The sequence below is a fragment of the Crassostrea angulata genome, chromosome 4 (assembly GCF_025612915.1).
Source record: "Crassostrea angulata isolate pt1a10 chromosome 4, ASM2561291v2, whole genome shotgun sequence".
Classification (NCBI taxonomy): Eukaryota; Metazoa; Mollusca; class Bivalvia; order Ostreida; family Ostreidae; genus Magallana; species Magallana angulata.
In genome coordinates this window covers 2,651,432-2,664,206 of record NC_069114.1, presented here as the reverse complement: position 1 = coordinate 2,664,206, position 12,775 = coordinate 2,651,432, and the positions used below count along the sequence as shown (strand labels likewise).

At 37.4% G+C, this 12,775-nt stretch overlaps 1 protein-coding gene and 1 pseudogene across 1 annotated transcript; both read left to right on the top strand.

Moving 5' to 3' along the window:
* The first annotated feature begins 999 nt into the window (after positions 1–999).
* Positions 1,000–4,102, top strand: LOC128181591 (protein wech-like). Its single transcript, XM_052850053.1, has 2 exons — positions 1,000–1,046; positions 2,414–4,102. The coding sequence occupies exon 2, from the start codon at positions 2,447–2,449 to the stop codon at positions 4,100–4,102; it is 1,656 nt and encodes a 551-aa protein (XP_052706013.1). The 5' UTR covers positions 1,000–1,046; positions 2,414–2,446.
* A 1,676-nt stretch (positions 4,103–5,778) lies between these two features.
* On the top strand, positions 5,779–11,222 carry LOC128180529 (dynein axonemal heavy chain 2-like; annotated as a pseudogene).
* Positions 11,223–12,775: the final 1,553 nt, after the last annotated feature.

Sequence of the window (12,775 nt, the reverse complement as noted above, 5' to 3'; positions counted from 1 at the left end):
CAATGGGGGGGGGGTCGAAGTTTTACATACATGTAGGAATATATAGAGTAAATCTTTAAAAATCTTCTTCTCAAAAACTAATCAGCCAGGAAAGCTGGAACTTGTGTGGAAGGATCCTCAGGTAGTGTAGATACAAAGTTGTGAAAATCATGACCCCCAGGGGTAGGTAGGGGCCACAATGGGGGGTTGAAGTTTAACAAAGGAATATATAGAGTAAATCTTTAAAAATCTTCTTCTAAGAAACTAATCAGCCAGGAAAGCTGAAACTTGTGTGGAAATATCCTCAGGTCGTGTAGATTCAGAGTTGTGAAAATCAGGATCAGATAGTTTGTATTATGACTCCATTAAGCTGATTTTATCATACCTATTGTTCCTCAGGTGAGCGATGTGGCCCATGGGCCTCTTGTTCTAAATAGTTAGTTGAAGGTTTTTACCAATCGATAAACGGTGAGTTCAGTCCTGTCAGTTTTTCCAGAGCTATGAACTACAATCAATATCTGTAAGAAATGGAAGGAATCATACTCGGTGCGGGTAAATATATGACGAGTTATATATTTTCTCTGCAATTTTGCTACCTAACGTTATATCATATCCATCATCACCAACAAAAAAAACCCCCAACATTTTATAGATTTTTAAAAATATACCGAAGACAACATACTATAGAATACCGGAGAAACGTATCCAGGAGAAAACGTGTCTCCAGCTCCACGAAAAACGTACAGGCACATTTCATCTTGGAGCAAACGTACCCTCTAGAAATCGTAAACAAGATTTGAAAGAGTTTAAAAATTATCAAGGATACAATAAAATAAATTATATAAATATATTGTTATAACAAATTAATAAAAATGAAAAATACTGCTGCAGCCCTGATACGATTTCGTAAGTTCCTAATTATCTATCAATATAATTATATCATTGACGAGTTTATTGGGTGCCGAATTAACCAAGTGACGAATTTACCCCCTACACGTTTGTACCGCAGCAAATAACCATTTCAGACCAGGAAGTAATATCATACCTGCGGTTGCCATGTTAGAGGGGTTTGTAATTATAGCACATTCCATTTACAAAGCACAAGTAAATAAGAAATTAGTATGATAATATTGGATTACATATAATCACCTTAGTTATGTCACATAAGGCATCAATAATATCGGTACACACACATAATATAATATTAGTTTGGGGGAAACTTGTGGGATCTTGTACATATGAGGAAAAAAAAGTACGTATTTCTTGAACTGACTTGTTTATTCATTAAACTGAACATAACTGCTGTTAAATATATTAAAATATAAAAAAAAAACCCAGTAGGCCTAGATATAAGGGTCTTGCGTTTAAATTGTAATCTCTCTCAGTAAGTCGATATACCCTATCTTTATCCAACCCTAACCCCGATGACACACAAATTAGCATTTTTGGCCGAAGGTTTTTGAGAAAAGTTTTTTTCAATTTTTTCGATATAAATATATAGGGTATATATCACGACCCCTCTTCCCATACATTTAACGGCTTATTAATAGAAATTCAGAGGCCTCTTCCCATACATTTAACGGCTTATTGATAGAAATTCAGAGGCCTGCAAAACTGCACAGCTGCAGACTTTGATTGAAAATTTTGTAATATGAAAGGAGGTCATTCGCTGTACAGTGTACATTTGCTGAGAAAAGGTTGAACCTTTCACCTTTAAATTAGTAGCTTTGTCTCAAAATAGGGTACACTAGCTAACATCCCTCTTGATGCAGAAACAGGTGCTTGTGGGCTTCATGCATGGATCTAGAGGGGTACTCTGGGAGGGTGGGGTCTGGAGCCCTCTTGGAAATTATAACTTCTTAAATTTACACACAGAGATTAAAAGTTATGAAAAATGACTTGGACCCCTCCCCCTTCCCTTAGTAAATAGAATTATCCATCATCCCCGCCCCCTCACAGGAAATATTCCTGGATCCACACATACATACTTCATCCAGTAAAGGTTTAAGGAAAGGTGTAAATAGAGGTCGCTCATTTAGTCATATCAGAGCAAGAATCGGCAGTTGTACATAACAGTTAACTTTTGGAAGTGAAAAAAAGCAGGAAATGGCTAAAAAAAACCCTCATATAACGATCGAGATTTGAGCCTAATATCATCAAAATGTTAAAAATTAGGCTGTCTAATGTTTATTCTTTATTTATTATGCACATATTAGGGACCGATATATGAACATGATGAATCATTGTTTTAAAAAGTAAAATAAACCTATCTTCTTAATCTTATTTTTCCAGGATTTTTAATTACTGGATACATTCATAGCATAATTAAATTTTTTGAACTCATCTTCAAATTAAAGTAAAGATATGAAGCTAAGTTATGTTGTATAATTTATTGGAAATAAAGATCTAAGAATTGCTGTTCTCTTAATTTCAGAATTGTCCACAGTTGTGAAGAAGTCGTTTGACCATGGACCCTGAATACAGCCTCCAGGATGTGGTACGGTGTCATCTCTGTGAGACCCCGGTCCCCCCTCTACACTGTGTCATTTGTAACATACATCTGTGTAAAGACTGTGAGGGGAAACATCTCTCTGATAAATCCAAACAACACAAAGTGGTGCCATTCAAATATCGGGGATCTTTTCCTAAATGTCAAAAACATCATACAAAAATATGTGACCATTTCTGTGCTCAATGCAACAAAACTATTTGTGAACTCTGTGTTTTCTCTAACGAACATCAAACTCATGATGTTGAAGATTTATTGGAAATTTTAAAACGCAAACTTATTTTATTACAGAAAGAATTACTAGATTTTGAAAAATTCATTTATCCTAAATATCTTGAGATTGCATCTAGCATATCAGTACAAAAATCTGATCTGAAAGAAAACTCAAAGAAATTGACAACAGCAATCAACAAACATGGTCAAGACTTGCACCGAGAAATAGACTCTATTACACAAAAACTAAAATCTGATCTTGATAAAATAGACTCCAAATACCTGGCCGTCTTAAAAAAACAGGAAGATGAAATCACACGCACCATTTCTGAAATCACACAGACCATTGCTGATCTGAAGAAGTTACTGTACTCTAAAGATGTCAGCCGTGTCTCTGCCTACAAATCCAGGAATGCTGAATTCAGAAGATTGCCTCCTAAACTCACAGTTTGCTTACCAAGTTTTACCTCTCAGAAGATCGACAAAAAACGGTTTTGCCAACAGTTTGGTTCTCTGTCAGCGTCATCTATCAAAACAGAAGAAGATGGCTTTACAATAGCTCCCCCATCGGACAGACCGCTCATTGATATGCCATGTATCATCTCAGAGATAAGAACCAAGTATAGAAGCTTTATTGGATCACTCAGCATGTCCAGTTTGAATGATAAAGACATCTGGATAAGTAGTCATAATGAAAACACGATCAAACTCTACAACCTGCAAGGAAAACTAAGAGAGTCAGTCCGAACCAAGTCAGGGAACATTCCACGGGGCATAGCAGTGACAAGGAGTGGGGATCTAGTTTATACAGATGACAGTGATAACACTGTGAATATAGTGAAGAATACACAGACAGAGACAGTGATCAGACTACGGGGGTGGAAACCTCTCAGTGTCTGTAGTACCTCCTTTGGTGACCTCCTGGTTGTCATGGACAGTGACGATTATAAACAATCAAAAGTTGTGCGTTACTGTGGCTCCACAGAGAAACAAAGTATTCAGTACGATGACAAAGGACTACCTCTATATTCAACTAATGGATTATTTTACACGAAACACATCAGTGAGAACAGGAACTTAGATATATGTGTGTCAGACGTCCGTTCAGTAGTGGTGGTCGATCAGGCAGGGAAACTCAGGTTTACCTACACTGGTCCTCCCTCTGCTAACAAAGGATTATTCTATCCATACAGCATCACAACAGACAGCCAGGGTCAGATCTTGACAGCAGACAGTAACAACCACTGTATCCACGTCCTGGATCAGGACGGACAGTTCCTCCGCTTCATTGACAACTGCAATTTACAGAATCCACGAGGTTTATGCGTTGACACCAGAGACAACCTCTTTGTGGCTGAGTACCTCAGTAATAAAGTGAAGAAAATACAATATTATGTGTAAATAATACATGTGACAATACACAAACATTAGATCATTTGTAAAATTTTACATTTAAATATTAATTCTAGTAGACTATATATGTACATGTATGCACTGTAATTGAATAAAGCAGTTTATTTGTCATGTAAACAAATTATATGTGGACATTTGAAGTGCAATCTTTGAAAAAAGGCGACATCAATCAACCAAACTTGTTGTAAATTTATTAAGACCCAAGACATTTTAAGTACAATTTATGTATTAATATGTATTCCATTCAAAGAATTGTTCGACATACAATACCGATCAGACCCAACCTAACACCAGACTAAACCCCAACTAAACCCCGGGTTTACTTTTTGAAAATTTGGGTCCACTCAGGGTTTACTTTGGGTTTACTCGGGATAACTTTCGGTTTACTCGAGAATTGCTTTTGGAGTCAACTATACGCACTGAAGTGTGAAGCAGACCTGTATTTTAACTTATCATCCTACTGTCTGTGATTCCTGCCCCTTGTATATTCCGAATACACGTGTATCGTCTGCTTTCAGAGTCACAATACTTCTGATAGGGGTTTACTCTCTGTGTCCACTCTGGGTTTACTTTGGGTTTACTCTGGGTCCACTCTAGTAAACCCGAAGTAAACCAAGAAAGTAAACACAGGGTTTAGTTGGGGTTTACTTTCTGTTAGGTTGAGTCTGATCGGTACTGTAAGAATGTATTTTACTTGAAATAAGTTCAGAGGGGCTGTTTTTCAGTCATATTTTGGCTAGCGCTTATGGAATATGACATTCAACAAGTTCAGTTTTACACAAAATGAATTTTACTACTGTGGAATCATTAGATTTCGTGGTGGCTCAATTTTCGTGGAATTTGTGGGCACCTCTCATCCATGAATTAACATCCTCCACAAATTAATAATTTGGGTTATAAAGTCATATTTCCTTTTGTAGGTACAAGAGAATACAGGAAATTACATCCCCACGAAACTGTAAAAATTAAGCAATCCACGAAAATTGGCCCCCACGAATTCTAATGATTCCACAGTATCAAAAACATTGATGCATAATTTGCATGATGGCTTCAATTTTTATTTACTTCACATTGAGTAGTCATCTAAGAAAACTAATTGACATCCATTGTTCTATATATATATATTTGATGTATCCTTTTGTGATTTTGCAAGTTTATTTAGATATTGCTGGGAAATTATGTTAGTGCATTACTTATAAGATATAAAGTTAAAAAAAAAAACAACCACATTACATTTTCTATTTCAATATATCCTTTCTGTTAAGTTATTTGGTTTAATGGTATTTGATTTGAACATATTTTATTATGCAAATATATGTTCATTTAAATGGATTAATTAGGCAGCAGGCAACTGTGGCCTTACATATCCTTTCTGTTAAATTATTGGTTTTATGGTAGTTTGGTTTATAGATATGATGTCAGAACCGCGAACTTCATTTTGAATTTTGCATTTTTTTAAATTTTCAAATTGATTTTGATTATGCATATCTTGATGGGAAAGGTGGCTTAGCAGGGATATTTTTTTCTCCTGACTCTTAATGTGCTTGGTTTCTATGTTTTTTAATGCGAAAAGAAAATATATGCTAAGTGGTCATTAGTTTTGGATCAGTTACCTAAAGGTCACAGGTTAAAGACGTATGATGGTCGCTTAATATAGTGTGGACATGCGTCCTTGTATAGACAAGGAACTTTATCTTCATTGTCAACGCCCATTCAGCTGTAATTGGTTCCGGATTAAGGAAGGGATTAACCTCTAATGGACCGATGTCCCATCCAGGGAGTGTCAAGGATTCTGATCTGCTTAGCAAACACCGGTGATATTAGCACCAAACCTACGCACCATAAGATTTGCAGAACCTGAGGTCAAAGTTCATGGAGCCAATTTTCCTTGACATGCCGCAGGTGGGGGAGGACTCCACAACCAGGACCCCCTCATATTTGTCCTGTCCCCAGGAATGGTCAGTATCCGTCCTGTACTATAAGATCGTATTTTAACAAATTTGTTGATATGTTTGAAGCATTAGTGTTTTTTTTATTACTTTGAAGTGTAAAAAATTCTATATTGATCATTAAATTTTTTATCAATTTATTGATGAAAATGAAATTATGTTACAAGGACATACCTGTCTCTTTCTATATGTAAGAGTTTCTTATTTCTCCCTTAGTCATTCCACCAATAATCTGGTTATGGGATGTAATTTCGTGGATTGGTCGGTTTTCAGTTTCATACAGTAAGAGTAATTATTCTTTCCAAATCTGTTTTCGTCAAGGATGCTAACTCGTTGGAAGCTATGCATGAATACCACGAATAATCAAGCCATCTTAGTCCAGTCAGATGACCCAGAAGTTATCTTCCCTCTCCCTGGGGCAAGGACAGGCTTCCATATCAACCAGGATGATCAAACAGGGCGTGAGAGAGGTAGGACCATTTTGTGTGCCATGTCAGATTTATCACACGGTAATATTTTGGCCAACTGGTATGTATTAACTTGTTTCAGTTGTTTGAGCATAACTATATTTTTTGGCCTCTGTTGTTTGATTGTGCCAGGGTAACTGGCCAACTGTCACCTGTCGCTGAGTTGGATACCCCAGCTGGACAAGTTGGTGGAACAACTACAGGTGGAGAACCCAACCCAGAGTAAAACCCATGCCTCAGTAGCTGAGCCCCCACCCTGACTTCCCAATCTCCATCCTACAGACCGGCATCAGTATGACCACAGAACAATTAAAGGTAAAACAATCAAAAGTCTGGGGAGGGAAAGGGCAATAAATCAAGATGATTACAGAACCACCAGCGGTAAAACAACTGAAAATTATGGGGAGGGGAAGGGCATAAAAACAAGATCATGGGACCAATGAAGGTAAAGCAAACAAAAATGTAAGATGATCACAGAACCAACAAAATGTAAAGCAACCAAAAGATTAGGAAGGGGCAATAAATAAACATGATTACAGAACCACTGTGACCAAAGGAAAAGCAACCAAAAACGAAGTTTGGGGGGCTATATAGGAATCACCTTGTCCGTCTGTCCGTCTGTCTGTGCAATGGTGTCCGGTCCATATCTTTCTTATGAAGAAACATTAGAAGTTCTTACTTCACACAAAGATTGCTTAAGACGTAAGGGTGTGTCATGACCTTGACCAAAGGTCATTTTTGCAAGGTCAAGGTCACTGGCAGAAAAAATACAAAATTTGTGTCCGGTCCATATCTTTCTCATGGAGAAACATTGAAAGTTCTTAATTCACACAAAGATTGCTTATGACCTAAGGGTGTGTTATGACCTTGATCCAAGATCATATGGGCAAAGTCAAGGTTGTTGGAAAAAATAGTGCAAAATTCGTGTCCGGTCATTATATTTCTTATGGAAAAACATTGAATGTTCTTACTTCACACAAGTATTGCTTAGGACCAAAGGGTGTGTCATGACCTTGACCAAAGGTCATTTGGGCAAGGTCAAGGTCACTGGCAGAAAAAGTGCAAAATTCGTGTCAGGTCATTATCTTTCTTATGGAGAAACATTGAATGTTCTTGCTTCGCACAAATATTGCTTATGACCAACAGTTTTAAAAAAATAGAGCAGATGTTATTTATAGAAAATAGACGGTGAAATAGATTCATTCAATATTTTCTATACTTGGAAAATTACACGCATTATGATTTTAATCTTAGCGGGGAGTATCAATTGTGAGCTTGCACAGTACCTCTAGTTTTTAATAAAAATAATGAATGTTGGCTGAAGAATACTAATTATTATGTACATGTATGAGGGTTGTTAGAAAAGTTCGCGGACAAAGTGAATTACGGCAATATTACTCTGTACTTTGTAGGATGGTGTATGTTTTATTAAATAACTGTCAAATGAAAATAAGTGTGCAAAAATCACATAAATAGGACATTTTAAAAAAAAGATACAGCAGTTATTACTTTGCATGAATTGAATTTACGGAGCACCATTTTATATTTCCACGACGTCAGGTGACGTCAAAAAACTGAAAGTAAGCCCTCAGGCTGTTACTCTTTTTCAAACTAAACACCTTTAAGTTCCACACACTTTTATGCCATTTAACCCATTTATAAAATGCAAGTTTATACCATTATTTGTCAAGTTTTTGTATAATTTCTTTAGGGACTTATCGTAGATCATATAGGTCCAAAAATCTCTGTCCACGCAGTTTCGACTTTAGATTTAAGGGGAAAAAGCGAAATTAATAGGTGTAATATCCGGACTGAATGGGGGGATTGGGGTGCTGCAAGAGCTCAAGATATCAGTTCTTCTGTCTTTAAATGTATGTGATTGTAAGTGTATACCTTTGTTAAAAAAATAGCAGCATCTAAGAACCATTTGGTCTCCATCAGAGATTTTTCTCCGTGTATACAAAATTAAAATAAAGGCTCGGTGCTCCAAGATGTCCGTTAACGTAAACGTTTTTGGATCATTTTTTTAGCGTTGTTTGTACAAATTAAGCGTTAAAACGGTCATAAATTTTTCAATTTAATTGCAAGTCTCATCACTTTGATGTCATATGAAATATCATTCATTTTGCTGAGCTTAAACGGTACATTTTTTAATTAGGACAAATGAGTACAAAATATAGGAAAATTAAAAATCTTACATGCTCTGTGAAGCATATCTTATCAAGATAATTAAGCGATATATTTTTTTTTTGGTGCATTTAAAACATACAAATCTTTACATATTTCATAGAAAATATGTAAGTTTAAATCTAAAGAGTTTAGCTGGTTTCATGCTAATAGTCCGCTCGAAATAGAACTTGTCCATGAACTTTTTTTAACAACCCTCGAATATCACGTACCTTACAAAGGTTATAAAAAATCAAGTAAATGTTTTTGTTACAGGGATTGAAGGCCAACATGAAGCGTCTGTACAACTTGATCATAGGGCCTCAGTTCCAGCGCTGCACCAAACAGGACAAGTACAAGAGGCTGCTCTTCTCGCTCAGCTTCTTCCATTCTGTGGAGCTCGAGCGACACAAGTTCCAGATGCTGGGATGGAACATCGGATGACTAGGATCGGCGACTGTTGATGACTTACGTCTCCGATTTGTTCCAAGACCAGGTCCTCAGTGTGCCTTTCTACAAGTAGGTTATATTTACTTTAAGACTGCTCTGATACTTGTATTAATGGATCTTTATCTCTGGTAATTTTATAATTTTTTCAATTTCTGTATGAAATAATAAGTTCAATGTGGATGTTAATCTAATTTAGTGAATTGAGATTTTTATAAGGAACTAGGTATTTGAATAATTTTTCCAATGTTAATTCATGAAAAAGATAAGCTGAATGATGAAACAAATTTTTATTAAGTACTTGTAAAAAGGTATTTATTTGTTTTATTTTTCTTTACACAGAATGTCCTCTGTGCCGACGTATTACATGCCCAAGGACGGCCCCCTGTCCTCCTACAAGGAGTATGTCAGCATGCTGCCCAACGTGGACCCCCCGGAGGCGTTTGGTCAGCACCCCAATGCGGACATCCAGTCCCAGATCCAGGAGACCAGGATGTTGTTCAACACGCTGCTGTCCCTACAGCCCCAGATCTCTGCAGCCAGCGGGGGCAAGAGTCGCGAGGACAAGGTCAGGTTTAGATTTGACCTTTTACTATATATACTTTGCATGAATATAGGGGAAAAGGTGCAAGGGTAAAGCCATTGTCAAACTCTAACTGTGTATATCCGGTTTAGTGTATGTTACAACGCACTTTAAAAAATTACGCAATTATTATTAATTGAAGTGATTTATTTGATAAGAATAAGCAAAGAGGGTTACTGTTGAAACACATAGATTCTTTAACCTTTAGCCTCTTATTTCATTTTTTGTAGACACAGCCCTCACAATCAACAGCATTGAGTCCCTTTTTATCATTATCACATGTTTTGTAGGCGTACCCCTCACTGAAGCCCCTGGCGGCCTGGACCAGAGACCTGGTACAGAGAGTGGAGCATTTTGAGTAGTGGGCCCTGACCGCCCACCCCCCAACCATCTTCTGGATGTCTGGGTTCACATTCCCCACAGGATTCCTGACCGCTGTCCTTCAAACCTCGGCTCGTATGAACAGCGTAAGTTGTACATTTCTATGTCACTGTTGTAGGAATCAATGAAATCTAAGTTTTAAATAATTTTTATAAATAACATAATCTGATTATTAATTTGTCATTGTGTATTTTGTAGGTATCCGTGGACTCGTTGTCGTGGGAATTCAGTGTGATGACGGTAGATGACTCCAACATTACCGGACCACCCAAGGTAACCCCCAATGTTTATATATATATATATATATAGCATTTATTTGATTTAATTTCATACATTTTACAATATTCATTATTTGTTGAGCTTTGTTAAGTAAAATTATACAGTATTTGTCATAAAGGGCTTGTTTGATTTTCAGGACGTTGTGTACATCAAAGGCCTGTTCCTGCAGGGAGCGGGTTGGGAGAAGAAGAACTCTATCTTGGTGGAGGCTAACCCCATGCAGCTGGTGTGTCTGATGCCCACCATCCACTTCAAGCCCGTTGAAAACAAGAAGAAAGTTGCTAAAGGTTCGTCTCTCCAATGATTAAATACTGTAAACGTGAGGAATTGATATTTGCCTAAAATTGCAGGAAACAGTCCTCACATATTTCAAAGTCTTGCTAATATTTTTCAGACAGTTTTTAGCTACAGGGTGTATATGAAATTAAAATAAATGAATAAGTGTTCGCGATTTAATATTCTTGCGATTTGATATGGTGTGAACAGCAGAATCACGAAATTAATTACTTGCGTAAAATAAGGAATGTACAGTATGCCAAAATTGATAATACATGTATCTGTAAAAATTGATCCATATAAAGATTGACTATTAATATCAAGCTGTAGAGTCGTAATGACCAATGTTTTTTTGTGTCAACAGGAATGTACATGGCCCCATGCTACTACTACCCCAACCGTGCGGGAGGCATGGGCAGACCCTCCTTTGTGGTGGCCGTGGAGCTGAAGGCGGGAGAGAAATCACCGGACCACTGGATCAAGAGGGGAACCGCCCTGCTGATGAGTCTGGAATACTAACTCTTACAATAACATCTCCCTGTTACACTGGCGTCGGAAGAAAATTGAAAGTGGGGGGGGGGGGGCTAGACTAATCCTCAGAAATATTGAAAAAAAGTAATTCCCAAAATCATGGAAATCCTAATCTGGGGGGGGGGGGGGGGGGGGGGGGGGGTATACGTATACTTCCAAAAGAAACTTAAAAAAATTCCTTACCCCCAAATTTTTCCCCCAAAAATCACAAAATTCCTAATCCAAGTGGGGGGGGGGGGGGGTGGGCTAGTATGCTTCTGAATCAAACTTCTCAATCTGTGAAGGTACATTTAGGTACAATAATCTTTCCTGTGAGAAAAAGTGGGGGGGGGCTGAACCCTCTATCATGCTATGTTTCTAATAGTTAAGTATAACTTTGCAAAAAAAGTGGGGGGGGGGGGGAAACCCCCCACCCCCCCCCCCCCCCAGCACCCCCGGTTCCGACGCCTATGTGTTTTGAAATGGAGAGATTTTCCTTTCTGTGAAATATGTCTTCTATTTCTGTGTGGGGAAAATAAATCTGAAAGCATTGAATCCCTGAAGACTACCTACTTCTGTGATCTCTAACTATCTGTGTGTAAAAATTCATCTCTAAGTGATTCTGTGTACATACATGTGTAACCCATGTAATGAGATTTCTGTCATATCACATACTAGAAAAATCGACAAAATAATATAATACTATCTTGGTAGCTGATCTGCAAGACTTGAATCTTGTTTGACATTAAATAGATCTGTGAATTTGTACACCACACACACAGCTGACAAAGCAGTGCTCTTATTTTTGTGATATCAATTATATTGATAATCTATGAATATTTATAGTAGTTTTTTTGTGTGCATAAAACTCATCTCTACGTGTTGTTTCATCTATCATGGTATTAACATTCCGTTGTTTTATTTTTGAACATTAATTTATTGAATCTATTAAACTTGTTGAATTAATATGTTTACGGTGCTACCGTTCTGGCGAGCGCAGCAAGAATTACACATACTGTACCTTGCACCATTGCCAACTTATAGTGTTATTTAAGTATCAACGAACGTCAAAGAATTTTTGAGAGAGTATTGCCCTATGTACAATAAGTATGCCAAAGGTACTAATTTAAATGGTTATGATACATACAGCGCAACCCCCTTCCCAGAGAGAGAGAGAGGGAGAGAGAGAGAGAGTGTCCGGTTCCTGTTTGTAGGTGTGTAATTTGTTAAATTTAATGGTTTGACTATATGCAATATCTACATAAATTTTTTAACTGTTTATTCTTTCTCTTTATTCCTTTTAATTTAGTTCAAAATCTCCTATTGTTTCAATTTCCTCCCTACTCATATACTTACCTGCCTACTGTAAATGCATGCACAATTAGCTTAAAAATGGAGTAAAGTATGGCTCTTGCTAGTATATATTTATAGCGAGCGCAGCTCGCCGGCGCGCAGCGCCGGCGCGAAGCGAGCTCTACCGGCAAGGCGTGTGTGAATAGAAAATTCGGACTAGTTGCACATTCATTCAACGGATTTTTTTGGCGTCAGTAAATCGGACCAGTAATGCCTTGTTTTAATCGTCCCAGTAATTCCCTGTAAATAT